We start from the raw sequence: 24,288 nt of genomic DNA, 5'->3' as shown, positions 1-24,288 counted from the left end.
ATGGACCACATTGATTTAAAATCTGACTGTGGTGAGTTTAATACCTAAAAAATGAATCCAGCATTTTGAAAACATTTATACCAGTCAGTATTAATTTAAAATTATGATGTGAAATGCACATTGGTCATGATATTCATGATTTAAATCATGTACATGAGGCTTAACTAATTTCTAATTTGTGCAAAAATATGGGTAGATGAACTGGGGTAGATGGGTAGTGTCAAAGGGGTATACTTCCTCAAAAATATTAGGTGTCGGGAGAATTCCATGTTGCAGATACAGTCTATGAATTGGAGAATGAGCAAATGCCATTTTATCTGGGATGCCCATCACTTTTTACATGTAATTGTACACTCAACCTGGATGTCATCAGTTCTTTCAATCAAGGCCCTAGTCAGGTAGCAAGTACTAGCAGTGGTTGCAATTGCAAGCGTCTTAAAGAGTATGGAATTTGAGAATTTACAAAATAAATAGAAATACTCTTGAAGGAAGGAATAATCGTTATGATCTGAAATTGTTTAAACTAACTGCACTTTAAACATTTTTTTTAAAAGCTATAGCTGGCACTGAGAGCATTAAAAAAAAGTTGGTTGATTTATTTGATTGACAGGCCATCCGGTCCACATTTTAAAAAGTAGCAACCGGTCATGCAGTATCAATAGTGTTCTTTGTTGGCATTTCCCGAAAGGCTATTATGAATACTTGGCTGGAGTTTAAAAGCAATCTGAGTTCAGTTTGATCACCATTTTAAAGGCTCCATGAATTAATTTGCTGTCTGATGTAATCTCTGAATAAAAGTTTGTTTTCCTAATGGATAACAATACTTGCCTGCCAGTACCGATACAAGACAGTTTGGTCATTCTTTGAAGGTGGAAGAAGACCATTTTAAACCGACATATTATACTATGGATAGTGCCCAGCTGCTATAGCTGTTCCAACAAACAGTATAGCTACATACTATGCATCCAGTTTAAATAATTTTTACCAATTAGATACGCCTTTGACTTTGTTATTGCAGAATACAGGCAAGTGTCTGTGTTGCATCCTGGACTGGTCTACGTAGTACTCTCTTATTCTTAGTCTTCATTCAAAAATCAAAAGTGAAGGCAGGGTTTCCATTCAGTAACAAATATACAAAAAAAAGTCAGGCTGAACAACTAAGTGAAGGCAGCAAATAAACAAAATAAATAGCAAGAAATTTCACACATAGTGTTAAATTGCTACTATAACTTTATTGTAGAATTCTTAAAATCCATTTCCATTACTTGTAAGCTTAACAGTTCTGCATGTTTCTGAGTAGGTAAATGACTTGAAATAATATGAACATTGGAAAATGCATGTATATCTGAATGGTCATCAGTTCCTAATGTTACAATAATTAGCCACAACTAGTGGGAATTCATATCTCCAAAACAATACCCAGTTGGAAAATTGGAACCAGCACTAATCATAATCACTCATCTTTCTGAAAGGTACATCCATACTCAGGTATGACAATTGGAAAAATCTACTCTAAGGAATCAAAATTGAGCAAAATTCAGAAAATGCAGGAACTGAAAAATAGGCAGTTTCTTATATGACAAAGCTGCTCTTTTAACAAAGTTGTGCTGTCCTTGATTTTTTTCAGAGAGGTCGTAAAAGACACAGACTCCAAAAAATCTCAGTTGGAATGTTTTAGGGCCAGCTTGGTGATACCTAACAGATACTGCCTCAGGCAAAAGACTTCTAAGTTTAAAAAACAACACTTGTACAATGAAAAGGGAGTGGCCAGTTCTCCCAGCTCAGCTTTTCTCTGGTTTGGTTTAGTTTTAGCACAGTGAGGTTGTGATAGCTCCTGGATCCAAAGAAGCAGGTCCATGCTGATCTCTCTCTGACTTCTCTTCTGTAAGACCCTGTGTTTGATTTTTCCTTTTTGTGCCAAGGGGTATTTATGGGAATTGGTGCAAGTATTCCGAAGAGCATCATTAAGTTGAGATGATCTGTTGGGTTTTCGGATAGGGTTAAGTTATTCACTAGTCTATTCTATTTTGTTTGTGGTTCATTTGGTAATCATATAAATAAATTCTGTTTTGGTTTGACAAGCAGCATCAGTCCTGGGATATTTGTGTTACACCTGTTTAAAACAATTAGCAAAGTTAGGGTCTGGGCCACTTTCTTGAAATGTTTTGAGGGGATCTGGTCTGGTCCATAACACCTACGCCAATTGATTTAAATCTGTGCTGTTTATTTACAAACACATCATAAACCCAGAGTTGCAATTAAATACAAATTTAGTAATTTCCTTCTGATTGTCTAGTTGAATGTTTATCTTGAATCTACGAAATGGAAGCTCTCTGTGTTACAATAGTGGTATATATGGGCTACCAATTTTCAACTTACATCACCTGGTTGTCATAACTGACAACTTGCATGGTCTAAAATCGCTTTCAAAAAGGACAACATAACCTAAAATGACCTGACCATAGTTTGAAGCAAGTTCAAGACTCCCATGTGGAATAAATAAAAAACAGCTGCATTGAAATCAGTCAGCATCAAGAAATTTACATCTCCCATTTTAATTTTCATTTGAATGATAATTTCACATATTTGGAGCTGAAAAGTTTAGTTTGCCGTTAATTAGTTTGGATCAGCAGTGAGGTCAGACTTGGGAATATACACTTCATACATACATACTTCAGTTGCTGTTTTCATCAGCTGAGCAGAAAGAAGGAAAAATGAATTAGTACTGACAAGAGCTGGAACATTCTCTCTCTCTCTCTTTCTCCCTCTCTCGTGCCCACTGTGTTTCCTCTCTCTCCCTCTCCCTCCTTACCTGTTTCTGTCACATCAACTCAAAACCAGCATTCAGTGAAAAAGCAAATTTCATTGAAAGTTCAAAGATATCTACAAACTTCACCATTGCTGAGGATACTAGTCGATAATTAATTAATGGCCTCAGGCAACACTTCAAGAATTATAAGAAATCTAAATAGAAGCAAAGTACAGCAGATGCTGAAAATTTGCCAGCACCGTCGAAACAGCAATCACTTCCATTTAGAACAAGGGCCACCGATGTATGGGAACTACTACCTGCAAGTTCTGCTTCAAGCCACTCACTAATCTGACTTGGAAATATATCGCCATTCTTTCAACGTTGCAAGTCAAAATCCTAGAATTCCCTCCCTAAGCACATTGTGGGTCAACCTTACAGGACAGAGGCTGCAGCAATTCAGGAAGGAAACTGACCACCATATTTTCAAGGGCAACCAAGGATGGCCAATAAATGTTGGCTCAGCCAGCAAAAGCTCAGTCCCACAAGTGAATAAGAAAAATCTGGAATAAGAATTGAAATGCTGGAGAAACTCAAAAGGTCTGGCAGCATCTGAACAGATTAAAATAGAGTTAAAGGTTCAAGTTTAAAATTACTCTTCTTCAGAACTCAGGATGTTTAAGCTATGTAATCTTAATTTTTCCTGTCTATACCAGACACTGTCTCCCTTTTAAATGTATTGCCTGTACTTACCTGTGTTTGATGACACATTTTCATTACCTGTTCTCAGGCTAATTAAGCAATACAATTATTTTTTTTTTCCCTGCAGAAAACTTTGTAATTTGCTCCTTAATTTTCATAGAAATTAAAGCATGACAACCAAATGTCAAAAAAGAAAAGGAAATAATTGTTGCAATGGAATGAAAGAGGGTTGAACAGAGGGGACCTGAATTACCCTTCTCAAATGGACATAGCAAAATATTCAATCTGCAAAGAAATCTAAAACAAATAATAGTGAGATTCTTTGAAAGGGAAGCAATTATTACAGCCGCCAACTATTTTGAAACATAAATAGTGACAAAAAGCACTATTATCCTTTAACCTTTCCTTTGCAGTCATGTGATGCAAGCCGTATCCCTCAATGACATGGAATGTGACCACTTAGCTGCCTTAGCCACTCGACAAGTAAAGATTAAACGAGACCCTGTCTATGGATTTGGATTTATCGCTGGTGGTGAAAAACCTGTGATAGTGCGAGCTGTGTCACCAGGTGAGGCATTAAAACTTTTTTGTGCTTTTTATGTCAATTGCTTGATCAATCTTTATCTGGCCTACATCCTTAGCTAATAATGAAGATTTACTTGTTCCTCTCCTTATTGCATTAAACCATATTAATGCCTTCAAATTATTCTTATACGGTATTCATCATATTTGACAGGTTTCCCGCTTCTTCTCCCAAAAGTGTTGATTCATGATTCAGTGTGATTACATAATCAATAGCTGCTCTCATGTGCTCCATTCATTTGGCAAAAGGTCATGAGTCAATTCAGTGAATGTTATCGTGATTGTCTTTCAAGGGAAAACCACTGCCAAGCACCAACTTGTCCTCCTCATCATTAATAGGAATTCTGACTTCTTTCATACTTTCACTAATATTTCCATCAATGGATTTAAGTTAACATGGTTTGAGATATTTTGCAGGGTATAATAGAATTTTATCAAATTTGGAAAATATGATTTACTTGAAAAGGCAACATTCCTGTGAGTCGCTAAAAAAATTGTTCCTTGATACTCGTAGAAAGATTACTCAGATGTGAAATTAAATAATGGAGCTCAAATGCTGAGTCTTTATATTTGAATGTTCATGTACTACGCTCAGTAACTTCCATCAATTTCTTTCCAACCCTGCTGACCTAATGTAATGACTCCTTGCTGAAATGCAGTGCCATAGCTGGCTTATTCCAGTTATAATGTATAACTACTGAGTTGTGAACTTTGGCAGTGAATGCTGACAGGCCATTTCATCACTAAGTCCATTACAGTAGTGTGCAACCCTTATATCACAAGCATCCACACTTGTGAAATTGCAACAGGAGTCATTGAGAGTAACAGTGTGTTATTGGACTTGTAATTCAGATGCTTGCATAAAGGACTTAATTATATGAGTTTAAATATGGCCATAGTAATGTCAATTTAAATTCAATTAATTAATAAAATCTGGAATAAGAATGGCAATCATGAAATTACAGCGTTGTTGTATAAATACAACTGGTTAACTAACATTGTTAAGTGAAGAAAATCAGCCTCATATATGACTCCAACTCCACAACAATATGATTGACCCTAAACTTCACTCAGAAAGGGCCTGACAAACCATTTTGTGGTATTCAAAAGGACAGCTCAATTTCTATATAAGGTAAGATTTTTTTAAGAAAAGAGGAGAAGTAGCCCCTGCAGCCTTTCAATACTGTTCATGACTGGTCTTTTATTTCAAAATACTTTTCCTGGCCAAGGATCTAGAACAGAGATACCATCTCACAATAGGAGGTAGGCTATTTAGGACTAAAATGATGAATAGTCTCTTCATTCAGAGGGTAGTGAATCTTTGGGATTCACTGTCCCTAAGAATGGGAGGCTTAGCTGTTGAGTTTGACTGGAATTGATCAATTTCTACATATTAAAAACATCCCTTGATTTTAGTCCTAAATGGATTCTGGATTAGTGGTGCTGGAATGGCCTATCTCTTATTCTGAGATGGTATCTCTGTTCTAGATCCCTGGCCAGGGATTCCTGCACCTTCTCTGTTGATTCATGTCAGAATGGATATTAGAACTAAACCAGTTCTCATTCTTCCAAACTCCAGGGGAATAAAGTCCCTGTTTACTTAACCTTTCCACTTAGGACAGTCCCTTCATCCTAGGAAATGGTGAATGCTTGTTCCATTCTTTTTATTGCAAATATACCTTTGCTTAAGTAAGGAAACCAAAGCTGGACATAATGCTCCAAGTGTGGTCTTGGCAAGCTCTAGTTAAATAAAACATCTTTATTCCAAAAGGCTATTAGAAAGAAACAGCGAATGTTCGCTCAGTGATGCCTACATCCTATGAATGGAATAAAAAATAGAATTGCGTGCAGGGTTTACTCTTTTCCAGCCCAAGTACACATAGGTATCTTAATTCTAGTTAAGGCTGCAATCAACTAAATTAAGCCTGAGATAACGATGGTTCACACTGGATAAATAGATTTAGGATATTGGGAAAGCTCTGGGTGGTCTGGGTGGTCATTTTCAAGTAGCTTTGGAAAAACAGAAGAACAAAAATTAGCGATGCTTTCTTTGAAAATTATCAGTGCGTTTCCCCAATGAATTCACTTATTAATTATACTCACTAATCTGGAACAGGGCCATATAGGCAAGGACAGATTCGAGATTTGATTCTATGTCCCTGCTGTGATGACAGCTTTCAGCCAAGGAAGTAATTAGCCTATGTAATTGCCTCAGTGTCCCTAAACAGGTAGGGGGTACATTCACCCAGCAGTCCTTCTGCTGCTATCCAGTGACTTCATGCTGAAATATCTGTGTGATTAAATGCAGGATTTGGTTTAGATTTGTTGAGAAATGTTTTCTCTCAGAGAATTGTGTGACTTTGAAACTCTCTGCCTCCGAAGAGGTGGCCTCATTGACTATTATTCAAGAGAATGTGGATTGTTAAGCGAAAGAATGAAAGGTTATTGGTAGTAGATGAAGGTACGGAATTCAAAACACTGAAGTATCCAACATGGTCTTTTTGAATGGCCTGTTTCAGCTCCTAATTCACATGTTTCTATAATCACTGAGGTTCACATGAAAGTTGGACTTGTGATTTCTGATAATAAATCTTAATTAGTTTCTTTCCTTGCAGTCACTCCTTAACGCATACTATCCTTACGTAATATAAAAAAATCAAAAAGTATCAGTTTAGGTCTCCAGTAAATTCTTGGTTATAAAATCCTATTGCAACCAGATCAGACAGTTTAAAGCATCACCAAGGAAATATTTTCAACAAAAAATGAAACGTACAAATTTTGTTCTTCTAATATAAGAATACAAAATGCTATAGAAACAAGGGGTGATGATGTTCCAGCGGTATTGTTGCTGGAATAGTAATCCCGTGACCCAGGTATTGTTCTGGTATCTAGAATTCAAATCATTCCACAGCACATAGCAGAATTTGAATTCAATAAAATTCTGGAATTTAACTAGAAGTCTAGTGATAACAAAGAAACTATGGTTGATTGTCAAGAAAACCCATCTGGTTCACTAATGTCCTTCAGGGGCTGCCATCTCTGGCCGACATGTGACTTCAGATTCAAAGAAATGTGGTTGCCTCTGAAATGGGGCAATAAAAAGCATAAGTTAAGAATGAAACAACGTGGATGGCCTGGAATCAATTAAGGCAAACCCAGTCCTGTTGACCCGACCAAAACATCTAAACAAACATCTCAGGGCTTCTACTAAAATTGAGAGATCTGTCTCTCAGATCAGTGAATCAACAGGCTGACATAGTCATACTCTCAGAATTGTACCTTAACCACAATATCTTACACTTCATCCTCCCTGGTATGTCCTGTTCCGCTTGCAACAGTGGTCACACAGTGGTATGCAAGCAAGAGACAGTGCTCAGGGAGTCCTCAACATTGACTCTGGCCCCCATGAAATTTTAGGGGCATCAGGTCAAACATGGACAAGGAAACATCCTGTTGCTCACCACTTAGTACACCTTCCCCTCCTAATGAATCAAAACTCCTCAGTTTTTAACACCAATTAGAAGAAATACTAAGGGTGGCAAGAGCACAGAATATAGTCTTAGTGATGGACTTCAATGTCTGATAGTGAGAGTAACTCAGCAACACCACTTCGAATTAAGCTGGTTGAGTCCTAAAGGACATAGCTACTAGACTGGGCCTACAGCAGGTGAAGAGGAAACCAATAAGAGAACAAAACAATTGGCCTTCATCAGTCAGAGATATTGAGCATAGACGTTGGGAAATTATGTTGCAGTTATACAGGCTGTTGGTGAGGCTGCACTTGGAGTATTGTGTTCAGTTTTGGTCACCTTGTTATAGGAAGGATATTATTAAACTGGAAAAAGTGCAGAAGAAATTCACAAGGATTTTTCTGGACTCAGTGTTCTGAGTTATATGGAGAAGTTGGACAAGTTAGGACTTTTTTCTTTAAAGCGTAAGAGACTGAGTGGGGATCTTGTAGAGATGTATAAGATCATGAGAGGCATGCATAGGGTGAATGCACTCAGTCTTTTTCCCAGGATTGGGAAATCAAGGACTAGAGGGCATCAGTCTAGGGATAGTGGGGAAAGAATAAAAGGGAACCTGAGGGGCAACTTTATACACAGAGGGTGTAATTCATATGGAATGAGCTGCCAGCAGAAGAAGTTGAGGGGAGTACATTAACAACATTTAAAAGGCATTTGGACAAATACATGGATGGGAAAGGTTTTGAAGGATAGTGAAGGGAAATGAGGTTAATGTGGACAGACATTTTGGTAGTCATGGACTGGTTTGGGCCTCTCCATGCTGTAGGACTCTATGACTCTATATTTGATCTCATTCTCATCAATCTACCGCAGATGCATAGTATTGGTATGACTGTAACTACTGCACAATCCTTGTGGAGACAAACTGTGATCTTCATATTGAGAATAGCCTTCCTCATGTTGTGTGACACTATCCCTATGTTAAATGGGATAGACTTAGAACAGATCTAACGGCTCAAGAATGTGCAATATATGAGGTCATGGGTCATCAACAACAGCAGAATTTGCTCCAACACAATTTGCAAACTTATGGTCTGGTTTATCCCTGCTTTATCATTACCATTAAGCAAGGGGATCAACCCTGGTCCAAAGCTCAGGTGGGCATGCCAGAAGCAACTCACTAAAAGAGGATGTTCCACAAATATCCCCAACTTCAATGATTGGGAAGCCCAGCACATCAGCGTAAATGATGAGGCTGAAGCATTTCAACAATCTTCAGTTAGAAGTGCCACATGGATGATCCATCTTGGCCTTCTCTGAAGGTTCCCAGCCTGAGAGATACCAGTCTTCAGATAATTCTATTCACTCCATGTATTATCAGGAAGCAGTTGTTGGTACTGGATACCACAAAGACTATGTGCATTACATTTCAGCAATAGAACTAAAGGTATGTTTTCCAACATCCCACACCCCGAGCAAAACATTTTTCAGTACAGCTATATTACAGGCACCCAGCTTACAATGTGGAAGATAGCCCAGATTTGTCCTGTATATAAAAAAGCAGGACAAATCTTACCCAGCCAATTACTGCCCCATCAGTCTATTCTCGATCATCAGTAAAGTGATGGAGATGTCATCAACAGTGCTATCAAGTAACACCTGCTCAGCCATGCCCTGTTTGGATTCTGATAGGGCCATTCAGTTCCTGACCTCATCATAACCTTGGTTCAAACATGAACAAACAGCTAAATTCCTGAGGTGAGGCAAGAGTTACAGCTTTTGATATCAAGGCTGTATTTGGATGAGTGTGTATCAAGGAGCCCAAACTACACCAGAATCAATGGGAACCCGGGGGCAAACTCTCCACTACTTTGAGTCATATGTAGCATAAAGAAAGAAGGTTATCGTTGATAGCGGTCAGTTACTTCAGCTCCAGAACATCACTGCAGGAGGTCCTCAGGGTAGTGCCCTAGGCCTGTACATTTTCAGCCACATTATCAATGAACTTCCCTCTATCATAAGGTCAAACGTGGGGACCTCAGCTGATGACTGCAAATGTTCAGCACCATTTGTGACACCTTAGATATTGAAGCAGCCTGTGTCCAATTACAGCAATCTGGGCAATGTCAAAATTTGGAGAAAGTGAGGACTGCAGATGCTGGGGATCAGAGCTTAAAAATGTGTTGCTGGAAAAGCTTATGCTTTTTCCCTGAAGAAGGGCTTATGCCCGAAACGTCGATTCTCCTTCTCCTTTGATGCTGCCTGACCTGCTGCACTTTTCCAGCAACACATTTTTAAGCTATAATGTCAAAATTTGGGCTGACAAGAGGCAAGTAAGCTTTACACCTTACAAGTTTCAGGCAATGACCATCTACAAAGAACAAAGAACAGTACAGCACAGGACCAAATGCTTCAGCCCACCAAGACTACATCCACACATGACACCATTCTGATCTAAAAGCCTTAGACTCTATACAATCTGTTTTCCTCTATTCTCTGCCTATTATGTATATGTCAAGATGCCTCTTAAACTTCGCTATTGTATCCACCTCCATTTCCTGCTCTGGCAGCACATTCCAGGTACCTACCACTCTCTGTGTAAAAAAAACTTGCCTCTCACATCTCTTTTAAACTTTCCCCCTTTTACTTTAAACTTACGTTTCCTATTAATTGACATTTCTACACTGGGAAAAAAAATACACTGACTATCTATTCTCTCCATGCCTTTCATAATTTTGTAAACTTCTATCAGGCTTTGATCATCCTTCAACAATCAAGTGAAGAGGAGCCAAGTTAGTCAAAGCCCTCCTCACTGCTAATACCCTCCAAACTAGGTAATATCCTTGTAAACTGTTTCTATATCTTCTCCAAAGCCACCATATCTTTCTGGTAGTCTGGCAACTGAATGTAATATTCCAAATGTGGTCTAACTAAGGTTCTATACAGTTGCTACAATTATAAGAATGATATTGCAGCAGCAAATGTGTGTGCTGCCGACTTCAAGCAAGACTAGCACAGATTTGGTTAGGAGTCACAAGACACGCATAGACATGCACATGCACACAAAATTATTGGTGCTGTTCTATGGTGAATGGCTATTTTGATAAATTCTCAACGCTTTAAGATATTTTGGAAGGGGACAAGAGAGAGAATTAGCAAGAAGATAAAAGTATACGTTTACCTTGGGATTGATAAATTGAAAAACTGCAGGTCATATCAAACAAAAGTAGCTGGGCAAAAGTGAGAAGACTGCTGGTTTTTATAATCTGTTGATACATTGGAGATAGGCAATAAACCACAGATTTTCTTGTATTAAAGAGAAACAGTATTTACAGGCATTTATTGTAATCTGGCAGTATGGACAATGTTTTTACTTCTGTTGGTCAAATACACGTAGCCATCATTAATTCTCCAAAACAACCTGCATCACATTTCTTCATGGTTAGTATGATGTTGGACTATATAAGAAAAAGTTAACTATATATTTCTTATAGTCCAAAAATTGTAGGTCATTTTTCAAAGGATTAAAGAACCTTGGGTAGATTGCAAATATGGAGAAAGTGAGGACTGCAGATGCTGGAGATCAGAGCTGAAAATGTGTTGCTGGAAAAGCGCAGCAGGTCAGGCAGCATCCAAGGAGCAGGAGAATCGACATTTCGGGCATGAACCCTTCTTCAGGAATGAGGAAAGTGTGCCAAGCAGGCTAAGATAAAAGGTAGGGAGGAGGGACTACTCCCTCGAGTCCCTCCTCCCTACCTTTTATCTTAGCCTGCTTGGCACACTTTCCTCATTCCTGAAGAAGGGCTCATGCCTGAAACGTCGATTCTCCTGCTCCTTAGATTGCAAATATGCCATTGAAGTATAAAAATAGTTTTGCAAATCAGCACCGATTATAGAAAATGAATGATTGATAGTTGCTGTTGGAAATAAACATTGGCAATCTTTTCAGTGGAAATATAGATTGTGTAGTTGCTGATCTGTAAATTAGCTTCAGACTCAAGCAGCAGCTTGAAATTGTACCCAGCATTTCTTTGCAAAAAATGTTTATCAGGTATTAACTTGAACTATGTAGCTTGTTTTGTTAATAATCAGCTTGTTTAGTCGCAAGTTAGAATGAGTACAATAATGTGATGTTCTATCTTTGGATCTGTGATAATGTGTAATGAAGCAGGTTTAATAAATGATCTCAAAGTAAAAGATTCACTAGGAAACCGGTGACCATAATATGACACAACTTGGCATTCATTTTGAGAGTTTAAGAATTGAGTCAGAAACAACTGTGTTAAACTCAAATAATAACCGACGAATTAGGTCAGAGTTAGTTGGAGTGGACCAGGTTCAGCAGATAAGATGGTTGAGGAACAATGATAGATGGTTAAGAAAATAGTTCATGACTCACAATAAGATATATCTCAGGTCAGAAAGATTCTTGAAATGGGATAAACTAACCCTGCTAACCAAGGAAGTTCAAGGTAGTGTTAAATTAAAAGAAAAAACATAAATTGTGGCATTAATTTGTGGTAAACCAGAAGATTGGGAAGGTTTTAAAGAACAGAAACGATGACCAAAAAAAGGAAAAAGTAATATTTGAGGATAACCTTGCAAGTAACATTAAAAACAGACTACCAGAGCTCCTTTAACTATATATAAAGGGAAGAAAAAACAGGCCAAAGTGAACATAGGCACCTTAAATAATAAAGTTAGTGAAATAATAATGGGAAACAAAGAAGTTAAATCAATACTTTGCATCCGATTTCAAGTGAGAAGACATTAATTCCATTCCAAAAATACTAAATAATCAAGGGAGAAAAGGAGGAGAGGAAATAATTATGATTACTATCACTTGAGATAAAGTAGTAGGGACTCTAATGGTGCTAAAAGCCAATATATCCATGCACCAAATGGATTACATCCTAGGATATTAACGGACGTAGCTACAGAGATAATAGATGCACTTGTAGCAATCTTCCAAGAACCCTTGGATTGTGGAAAATTCACACAGAATTGGAAAACTGCCAATGTAACACTTTTATTCAAAAAAAGAGAGACAAAGGCAGGCAACTATATGCCAGTTAGTTTAACATCTAATACAGTGAAAATGTTGGAATCTACTATAAAGGATGTAATAGCAGAGCATTTAGAAATACATAATATAATCAAATAGAGGAAGCATGACCACATAAAAAAGCAATTTCACTTTACAAATTTATTAGGATTCTTTGAAAATATAATAAGCAACAGAAAGGGAAACCCAGTAGATGCAATATGTTTAGATTTCCAGAAAGCTTTCAATAAAATAGCACATATAAGACTACTTAATAAGATAAGAGCCCATGATGTTGGCGATTATATATTAGCACGGATAGTGGATTGGCTGACTAATAGAAAACAGAGAGTTGGGATAAGGGGGCACTTTCAGATGGCAACCTATAACTTGTGGAATGCCAAGGGATCAGTGCTGTGGTGACAATTATTTACAAAATATATTAATGACTTGGATGAAGGAAAGTACTATCACTAAGTTTGCAAATAACAAAATAATAGGTTTGTAGGCAATTAATATGGGTCGAAGAATGTGGTGCTGGAGGAGCACAGCCAGTCAGGCAGCCAAGGAGCAGGGGAGTCGACATTTTGAGGATAAGCTCTTCATGAGAGGGTAGCCCAAGGGAGCTGCGAAATAAATGGGAGGGGGCGGGGCGGGATGGAAGGTAGCTGGGAATGCGATAGGTAGATGAAGGTGGAAGAGTGTGGTGCTGGAAAAGCACAGCCAGTCAGGCAGCATCCGAGGACAGGAGAGTCGATGTTTTGAGCATAAGCTCTTCATCAGTGGGTGGCCCAAGGGGGCTGAGAGACAAATGCAATTAATGTGGATGACGCAAAGAATCTGCAGAGGATTAAAGACAGGTTAAGCGAATGGGTAAAAATTTGCAAGAAGTGGGAAAATAAGAGGTTTTGAACTTTGGTTGGAAGAAAAGTGGAGCTAAATATTATTTAAATTTAGAAAAACTGCAGGAAGCTCCAATACACAGCGATTTAGGAGTCCTTGTGTATAAATGTCGTAAAGCTAGTATAAATGTCATAAAGTTAGTACACATGTCAAATAAATAATACAAAAGGCAAATGGAATGTTGGCCTTTATTTCAAAGAATGTGGAAGTGCCAGTGTTGGACTGGGGTGGACATAGTCAGAAGCCACACAACACCAGATTATGGTCCAATGTGTATTTGAAATCACAAGCTTTCTGAGCATTGCTGTGTCGTCAGGTGAAGTGTGATTTCAGGTAATTTCAAATAAACCTGTCGGACTATAACCCGACGTTGCGTGGTTTTGATCTTTATTTCAAAGGAAATGGAGCCTAAAAGTAGGTCAATTTTGCAAAAACTATACAAGGCAAAAACTAGATCACACCTGGAATACTCTGTACAGTTTTAGTCCCCTTATCTAATGATAAATATGCTGGCATTGGAGGCAGTCAGAAAAGGTTCATTAAGTTAATCCCATATATGGAATGATTTTCTTAAAAGGAGAGCTCAAGCAGGTTGGGCCAGTACTCATTGCAGTTCAGAAGAATGAGAGACAATCTTCTTAAATTATATATAAGTCTCTTCGGAAACTTAACAGGATAGAAATTGAGGTTGGTTCCCCTCGTGCGTAAGACTAGGACCAGACAGCACAACCTCAAAGTCATAGGTTGCCCAGTTAGGACAAAGATGAGGAAGAACTTTTAAAATTAATCTAAAATGCCTTTTACTGCAGGAAAGTACTTACCTCTAATATAAAGGCTGTCACTAAATCACATGTATGAATATTAATTTAATGTAGAAAGAAGTTTATTGACCCAGTGAACCTATTATAAATTCTATTTCATAGAATTCTGTTAGTTCTTTTTTGTCTAAAAGTAGAACTCCCATTCATTTACCTTGTACTAAACCAGTCTTCAGCCAAATTGTGAAGAATTCTAATGGGCCAAACTATTTTTGATTCATTCCCATTATTTACTGTCCCAGTGGTCTACATTCCCTCTAGTTTGCTGGTATTATATTGAATGTCAATGGACCAGGGTATTGATGCTGTGATGTTCACAGCAAGCATTCAAGGCATTCAGCTTCCCAAGCTTCATTCATTGTCAACATCATTCCTCATTTGGAGCACTCAATTGCAGTATCAGTCCTCAAATGTCTTGCAACTTAATTCCAGTAGGTCAAACCATTTATTATTCTCTTTTTTTCACTGAATCTCAATATACTTTATTATCAAACTTTTCAATGTTGTTATGTTTAAAGTAATTTAAGTAGCCTTTTGTAACAAGATAGCAGCCTTGGCTTAGTGGCAGCACATTCGCTTTTGAGTTGGATGATTGTCAGTTTACACTCTACTCTTTGGACCTGAATAAGCACATGATCTAGGTTGACCACAACACTGCATTATTGAAGAAATGTGTATTTCAAAAAAAAAGGCCCTCTCAGATGGATAAACAAAATCTCATGGCACTGTACAAAGAAGAGTTGCAAAGTGTCCTAACCAAGACTTATCTCACCAACAATACCACCAGAAATCCTCACCTGGTCATTATCTCATTGCTGTTCATGAAATTTAACATAAATTGGCAACCACATATTCTTTATTACAACCATGACAACACGTCAAAATAAATGTCCTGAGACCATGAATTCTTCCGTATGCTCTTTGTTTTCTTCATCCTTCACATTTAGTAGTATTCTTTGCACGAGGACATCATTTTCCATAAAGCTAAATATTCCAGAATTCAAATGTTCAATATCACTTTCAGTGTTATTCTTGATGAAGCAAATCATATCCCAAATATGATATGCTCAAAATAGAAATGTATCTATTTGATGTCCCACCTTTCCTGTGAGTTCATGTGGATCTCTCCATTCAGATTTCCACTGCTTTCACAGACTAAGTAGTCACAACTGGGATTCTCTGTGATTGAAGTGGACTATCCCTCTTCATCCTCCCTTATCCTCTTGAGCCCTTTACACAGCCAACCAGATTTATAGAGTAATTACTTTTGACAGCAAGGCAGCAAGTGGACAAGTTTAACATCAAGGAGCCTTGTAAAATCAAAATCCACGTGAGGCAGAGAAAAAATGTTTCCATTATTTAGAGCTGTACCCAGCACAAAGGAAAATAGTTATGGCTGTTGCAGGCCAATCAATTCAACACCAGAACCCTGATGCATGAGCGCTTCAGTCCTCTTCAGTAACCCAATCATTATCAGCTGGGAGAAATTCCTAGCTACATTCCCCTCAGCCCCATTCCCTCCCATTTATCTCTCAGCCCCCTTGGACCACCCCATATTCCTGATGAAGAGTTTATGCTGAAAAGATTGACTTTCCTGCTCCTTGAATGCTGTCTAACTGGCTGTGCTTTTCTAGCACCACACCTTTTGACAACAACCACCATCAGCTGCTTAATCAATAACCTTACCACCATCATCAGAAAAGGGGATATTTGCTGACTATTTGAGTACTTAGTTCCACAAGTAATTCCTCAGATAATGAAGCAGTCTATGCTTGCATATTGCAAGACAAGGACAATGTTCTATTTTGAAAAGAAAACTTTCTGCTAACACAAATACCAACAACGACCACCTTGAACAACAGAGAATCTCTATATCTCCCCTTGATGTTCAATAGCATTACCATAATTGAATCCCTTACCATCATTATCATGGGGGTCTTAACATTGGCCAGAGACTTACATAAATATCGTGGCTTCAAATGCAGGCCAAATGGTTGGAATTCTGTGGCTGGTGACTGACCTCATGACTTCTTAAAGCCTGCCTACCATCTACAAGGCACAAATAAAAAGTACGATGGCATAATCACCATTTCTCTGGACGAGTGAAGCTGTGAGAACACTTCAGGATCTCTACAACATTTGGTAATAGCAATCTGCTTAATAGTCACACCTCCACCACCTCAGAATTTCACTTCCTACATCACCAGTGTGGTGTGGCTCTAGTATGTATCATTTAGAAAATGCACTGCAGCAATTGCCCAGGTTTCAAGTCAGCACCTTCCAAATCAACGATCTTTACCACCAAGAAGAACATGGGATAAATTGTATAGTCTAATGTAGTTGTCCCATGATTCTACTCAGTTGAAATCAGATATATATTCCAATCTCCCAGTTAACATTGTATGCATAATGTCTCACATTCAAATTAATAATCCACATTATCAATATAACCAACCCATGCCATGTGATCAGTACGTTTATGTTGAATAGATGAACATAACACAAGTTAAATATCATCCTGACTTAGAAATCATCATGATTCCTTCACTGTCAGTGGGATTAAAATTCTAGAACTCTCTCCCCAGCAGCATAATGGATTGCAACATTCAAAATGGCAGACCACCACCACTTTCTCCAGGACTATTAAGAATGAGCAACACATACAACCCAAAAACACATAAACAAAAAAATTCCTGCCTTAACCACTTCATCATTCAACCTTCCTTTCTTCTTAAAGGTTGTCTTTAATATTCACCTCCAGGTATCTCCTTCTTGGGTTCAATGACAATTTATTTTTGATTACATGCCTGTGAAATGCCGTGGGATGTTTTTCTGTTTAAGTCGTTATATAAACTGAAGTTGCAGATGTCCATGTTTGACTTCACATTTATTGATTGATAACAGTCGAGCACATACAAAGTCAAGTTTAATGCTGTGGGCTATATTACCATATACTCATCTATGTTAGTAAAAGATTGGTACAAACATAAAGGATCTTCCTGGCTTTATACTCTTTGCAGTTTTTTTTAGCTTGAATAAAAATAAATCAAATATACTAAGAATCTTATTTCATTAAATCACAGTCTAACATTTATATAAATATTCAGGCATAAGAAATAAAATCAGGATTAAGCCGATAGTCCATGTAAGCTGACCTGATTATGACCTAAGTTTCTCTATCCTTCCCGCTCCTCATAACCTTTGGCTCCTTTGTAGGTGAAGGAAATGTCTACTTTAGTCTCAAATGTATTCATGACCAGGGTTTCAGGTTGGTGAAATCCAAAGTTAACAAGCCTTCAAAGTTAACAAACTTTCTCATCTCTATCTTTAATGGAAAATTTTCGAACTTTACTCCTAGTTCTAGAATCACCCATGAGGGGAGACATTTTCTGATCATCTATCCTGTCAGACACTCTAATAATCTTATGGGTTTCAATAAGATTGCCTTTCATTCTTCAAAACCCCAATGTGTGAAAACTTAACCTGCTTCACGTTTCCTCATAAGACAAACCTTTTTATCCAGAAATGAACCTGGTGAACCTTCTCTAAACTGTCTTCAATGTAAGTATATCACATGAAACAGGTGACCAAATTTTTATGTAGTAATCCAGGTGTGGTGTAACCAATATTCTAGCAGTTTTTTTCAAGGCTCCCCTACTTTTATCATTTACAAATGTCAATATACTTTCAATTCCTGAATTAAGTGAATTATAGATAGGTTACTCAAAAATGAAAAATTCACTTTGCTATTTTTCAGACCCTTGCAGGACACCACACCTCGCTTTCCGATAGCACGAGGTGCCATAGATTTAAATTGAGGGGTGATAGATGTAGGACAGATGTCAGAGGTAGGTTCTTTACTTAGAGAGTGGTGGTAAGGGGCATGGAATGCCCTGCCTGCAACCGTAGCAGACTCACCAACTTGAAGGGCATTTAAATGGTTATTGGATAAATATATGGATGATAATGGAAGAGTGTAGGTTAGATGGGCTTCAGATTGGTTTCACAGGTTGGCGCAACATCGAAGGCCGAAGGGCCTGTAATGAACTATAACGTTCTATGTTCTATGTTCTGTTCTCACAAATATTTCTGCTTTGTCTCTAAATTTGAATCCATTCACAACTAGCCCCAACTTCACATGTCCTTTGTTAATACTCCGATTGCAACTTCTTATGAAACCCTGGAGGTGTTGCCACTGCTGTATTATATTCTTTTTTACAAGCTGTCGAAGAAGTTGCATCAATGTCATAATCATTCAAAAAAACCAGCAAAGCATTATCAAAAAGGGGGGAGTCAGTAAACAGTTGTGATTTGGAAGGGAAATAACAAAAATTGAATGGAAGTGGAGTCGTTAAGGGTAATTAATATCATTTATTTTAACTGTAGCCACACCAACAAAGCACCTTCCCATTCACCACTTCCCATGCCTCCGACCTGGTTTCCTCAAGCTTGAACTAGATAAAATTATAGCTGCAATCCTTCTTTCAGAAATGCATTCAATTTTTTTAATGAAATACTCTATGTCTAAATATTTTGCTTTCTCATAAATTTGGCAACGGTTCCAGTATCTTTCTCACCCACTGAAATTAATCAATTTACTTCATCAGACAATGGATTAGATCTGTTCTTTTCTTGAAGAAAGGGAGTATGTTGCTGTCCTCCAGTTCTTTGTCATAATTCCTTTCACTTTTGAATTTTCAAATATGGATTCTAGTGACTATGCTATTTCCTTTAATTTCCCTGAGTATTTCTAGATTCAATATCTGAACGTGAAGTTTCATCCTCCTTAGTTTATGTCAGATCTCTTTTCTTTTTATCTTAGCAGTTATAATATCCCCCTTAACTTTTATTATTGTATTTTCCTTTGTCAGTGAAAATTGAGGCAAAATATCCATTCAGTATCCATACTATTTTAATAGCATCTCCAGTGAATTTATGCTGTTCATCCTTTAGTGGCCCTATTCATCTGTTCATTTGCTTTTTGTTAATGAGAAAATAGCTCTGAAAATTTTCATATATTCTTAGATATTTATAATTTCCTGTTTGATCTTTGCTTAACTAATTACCTTCAATAAAAATAAAAGTCAGGAGAGATGTAAAATGCACTGCTAATTTGCTATCATCAATTGCATAAAGTCAAAATAATTCCAATAAAGTCTTATGCGCAATGGAATATGTCACTTGATTATAGCGATATATTTCACTGCAAAAATTGTTACTGGATTGAGCTACCAACACAGGAACCTGCAGGGTTTTTTTTGGCGAAAAAGCACCTTTCTTTATTTAACTATTTTCACCAGGGATCAACCAAATTTCTGTTTGGAGTAAATGTCTGTATTTCTCTGTTAGGCGGTCCATCGGAGGGCAGACTCATACCAGGCGATCAGATTCTAGCCATAAATGATGAGGGCGTCAGCAGTGTCCCGAGGGAAAGAGTCATAGACCTTGTAAGGTAATCTTCTGTTTGTTCAGCCAGTTAATGACAATAACTTATATTCATATAAATGGTCATTTACCTGCAATAATCAGGTCTCTGGGGATAGACACTAAATTATATTGGGTGGAATCTTCCCAGCCCCTGAACAACATGAGAAATGGTGAGAAAGTTGGGAGAATTGCATGAGATCACTAGTCAGGAGATTCCCACCATCAAGATAATAATGTCCCATTTTCCAACTAAGTGTTGAATGGCAAGACAAGATGCTCGTCAGTGAGCAGCTTGAAGTCTATTTGCATGCATTAGCAAGCGTTAGCATCCTCATTATTACATTATCTTGCCTCTTGATATACAGTTTCCCATTCTCCCGCCTGCCAGATATGGATGGCAACAATTCCCAACTTGAAAGTCAAAGCGGTAACCTGGCAACTCCAGCTCACCGCTTGTTCCTCCAGATCTTCAGCCATCACCAAGATCTCAGGGCATGCTCCATGAGCAGTGACATTTAGCCAGTTTTTGGTAAGATCCAGCCCACAATCTCACAATATTTTATCTAATTTTTTGTTAGCTTCAAATTGTATTGTCAAACCTTTGAGACCTTCAATAGCAGCTAGTTTAAAAAAATCAGTAATAACAAAACAAATGTTTTATCCACTAGACATTGGTGTTGGCAACAATACAATAGTGGGTTGAATGCAGTGGGAAACCACATAAATTTTAGCAGCAGAATTTGTTAGTGGTAATCAAGTTATCCTGAGTTTTCTGACAATTTTGATATACTGACTATAAACATTTACAATTTAAGCTTTGGTTGCACAGCAAAGTTTGTGTTCCTCTGCATGTTAAAACAGCCATTGTTGAGTAGGAATTCACTCTCACTCTCGACTTGAGTTGATTTACCTAAAACTCTGGGACAACATTAGGTATCAGTAGTAGAACAATTTTGAAAAATTGTCACAGCTACTTCAATATGACATTGGCTTGGGTAGTTGGTGTTCTTTGTGATGAGCATGCTGCAAAGTCTGCACTGTACAACTGCCCACGGCAATATGACAGGAGGTTCTACCTTGATTTCCCAGAGATGCAGTGTGTGATGAAGTTCAAATTCATGGGAGGAAAAGTTTATTCATTAGTCATGTCAACGAAGCAGCAAGGTCTGGGAGAATATTCAAAGATGACAGTCACTGTTTTGTTCAGTTTCCGGGCATCTATACCTCACAAGGCATCTACTATCCATTCACTAATGCATGTAGAAGTAATGAACAAAAACATTTCCACTACATAAACATCTCTCAAGTTCAATATGTCTCTGTTTGAAAGACCAATGTTATTTTTAAAAGTGTTGTCTCTCCCAAGAGACCAATCAGTGATCCTATAATCCATCATCATAAAAATGAAAGATTTGTAGTGACATAGTGTTATCACAACCCCAAAGTGTTTTGTATTGAATTAAATACTTTAGAAGTGCAGTCATTGTTCTAACAGGAAATACAACAGCCAGATTGTGCAAGCTGCCTGAATGCAATCATTAACATTTTGTTTACAAAACAGCAATCTGTTTTCATGATATTGATTGAATATTGGCCTGTACTATTGGGATAACAACTCCACTCTTTGTCAGGGGTTTGTTCATATCCACTTGAGGGAACAGTCAAGGACTCAGTTCAATTGTTCATCTGAAGGACAGCACTTTCAACATTGCTGCCTCCGTACTGAACAAAAGGGTTGGATTAGATTTTATGCTCAAATATCTGAAGTGGAACATGAACTGACAACAAGGCTTCTATTTTCATCCATGTCTAAACAAATAGGTGACTACCAGCAAAAGATCATGCCTACCATTCATACTTCCCAAAGGACATATATGATGACCACAATTAAATTTCTAATACCATTAAACACTTCAAAAGGTAAGGAAAGTTACCAAAATTAGAAAATAATTAGGCAAAGCAGGAGCAATTCACATGCCTGAAATACTGGATGAACAATTAATCAGTGAGCATTCTTAGTTATCTAGGCAAAAGTGAGGATTGCAGATGCTAGAAACTAGAGTTTAGGTTAGAGTGGTGCAGGAAAAGCACAGCAGGTCAGGCAGCATCCGAGGAGCAGAAAATCGACATTTCAGGCAAAAGCCCTTCATCAGGAATACCCTTCCTGATGAAGGGCTTTTGCCTGAAACATCAATTTCCCTGCTTCTCGAGTGCTGCCTGACCTGCTGTGCTTTTCCAGCGCCACTCTAACCTAAATTCTATCAATATTTTTGTGCTTTTGAGGAAATGAGAAATAAACACTTGGCTTGCAACATGACTATTCTATGGAAGGTGCACCTGCACAAATACAGTGATGAAACTGTAAATCAAAATAGGCTGAGCATATATTTTGAAGTGCTCAGGCAATATTTCAGCTGGCAGATTAAGCAAATTAGTTACCCAATACTGCAGATGATAAATATAGACAAAGGTCTTGTTGATGTATATTTTGTTCGACAAATCTGGGTGACACAAGTTTCAGTACAGCAGTAGATACCTTATTATCGGACAGCCGCTAAGAGATTCTCAATATCCCCAAAAGTAATTGTGTGTCTACTTATGGTGACACTTCTCCACAAATCTCTGCTCAACACACAAAGGCAGTACTTTTTATAGGAATAATACAAAAGGTTGATTGCCGTTACATTGTTTAAGATGGACAATTATAATTTTACAAGGCCCAGTGAATGTTGATGTCCTGTGATAACGAGTGAATGGATTACAGGGACTGATTATCGGCTTCTTTATGATCATGTGTTGATGGGAAGAGATTAAAACAGAAGGGTTTTGCCTGTTCTCAATGGCAGATTCACATACCTATGTTAATATGGAGGAGAAGCAAGGTAATGGGAGCAGGAGGCAGTTTAACAGGGTTGTAGCCAAGATTATCAATCTTGTCTGGGGAGGACAAATACCTTTGTCTGAGGCTGCAGAGGAATCCACATGTGTGGCTCCAATGGATTCCTTCTCTAGGATTCAGTCAGCCTCCTCCCAACTGAGAATTTCTGCCTATTCTGTAAGAGGACAGACATGCAATTGATACTGCAGTGAGTCTCTTTGGCAGTGGAATGTTTAACCCTTGAGTCTCCAGTATGCCTTGGAAGAGAAGTAAAACCTGGAAGTGAATCCCTCGTGGCTTTCTAACTTCCTCAGTAGGGACTTAACTGAAGAACAACAATGCAAGATCAAGAAAATGAAGGTGCAATACGTGCAAGTAGCCAGCAACAAAAGTTCATTTATAAGGTCTTACAGGATACGCCAGATTGAGGGATAAAGTTTGCAATAAACATAAGGACATGCGGAATGAAAAGAACAAGATATGTTCTATTTGAGCTAGCAACTTTCGTAATCTTGCAAGAAGTCATCACATCCAATGAAGTGAATTGATACAAGATCAGAAATATCTGGAAAAACCCAGCAGTCTGGCAGTATCAATAGAGAGAAAGCAGTTGATGTTTCGGGTTTGATGTGTGGTCACTATTGTAATATCACAAACATAATAGCCATTTTTTAAAACCTCATTCATGGCTTTTAGGTTTCACTGGCTAGACCAGCATTTATTATCTATCCCTAGTTGCCTTTGAGAATGTGCTGGTGAGCATGAATTGATTCAGTCCACAGTACCATTAGGGAGGGAGCTCCTTGGCCAATGACACTAAAGGGATGGTGGTATATTTCGAACTCAGGATGTTAAATGGGTCAGAGAGGAACCTGCTGTGAGAAACAAAAGCTCACTCACTTCAATAATTTCAGTCCGAGACCAAAAATCTGAACTAGTAGTGCCGCTTTATTTGTACACTTGCAAGTGGGTGCAATGTCTAATGCCAGGTAAGACAATGACAAATGCACATCAAATCCAACAAACTCTCGAAATTTATACAGTTTGAATCCCCATATTTTTTCTTATTCCATTGTTCGACCCTCCTCCGCTTACGTCACTCATTTCCTTAAGACTGATCCCACAACTTCTGTTTATCCGGCCTTGTCAGTGACAAATGCCTTTCTCTGGCTCCCATAAGGTTGTTTGACGTCATCCCATCCTTTGCTTACCATAATCTACTCCCTCCATCTGCGCTGCCCCTCACAGCATCTTATCACTAAGCCCTTTTAATTGGGGTTTGTTCCTGTGTCTCTGTACAAGTGGGAAACCTACTGTTTATAAACGCCTTTTTTCACTGCAGTTGATGGTGTTCCTGTATATCTGCTGCACTGTCCTTCTTGATGGTAGTTGTCATATCTTTGGAAGGTGTGCTCTGAGGAATTTTGGTGAATTTCTGCAGTACAACTTGGAGATGGTACACATTGCTGCTATAGTGGTAGAGGGATTGAATGTTTGTGGATATAGTGCTAATCAAGCAGATTGGATGTTGTCAGGCTTCTTGTGTTTTTGGAGCTGCACTCATCCAGGCAAGTGAGGAGTATTCCATAAAACTCCTGACTTGTGTCTTGTAGATAGAGAACAGGTTGGGGTATCAGGACATGTGTTGCCATTGCAGCATTTCTAGCCTCTGGCCTGGTTCAGTTTCTGGTCAATAGTAACACCCAGGAGCATGATAA

General features: G+C 38.1%; 1 protein-coding gene across 1 annotated transcript in view; it reads left to right on the top strand.

Annotated features, from left to right (window-relative positions):
• The first annotated feature begins 3,844 nt into the window (after nt 1-3,844).
• Nucleotides 3,845-24,288, top strand: part of frmpd3 (FERM and PDZ domain containing 3) — a 210,070-nt gene continuing 189,626 nt past the window's right edge. The window contains exons 1-2 of the mRNA XM_043705300.2: nt 3,845-4,019; nt 19,615-19,717. Of these exons, the coding sequence (XP_043561235.2) occupies nt 3,872-4,019; nt 19,615-19,717 (251 nt within the window). The 5' untranslated portion in view covers nt 3,845-3,871. The remainder of the gene's footprint in view (nt 4,020-19,614; nt 19,718-24,288) is intronic.

This window comes from Chiloscyllium plagiosum, unplaced genomic scaffold (assembly GCF_037043375.1).
Source record: "Chiloscyllium plagiosum isolate Xiang-an unplaced genomic scaffold, Cpla_swu_hap1 HiC_scaffold_11, whole genome shotgun sequence".
NCBI classification, from domain to species: Eukaryota; Metazoa; Chordata; class Chondrichthyes; order Orectolobiformes; family Hemiscylliidae; genus Chiloscyllium; species Chiloscyllium plagiosum.
The sequence above is the reverse complement of the archived record's forward strand: the minus strand, read 5'-3'. Positions and strand labels throughout refer to the sequence as shown.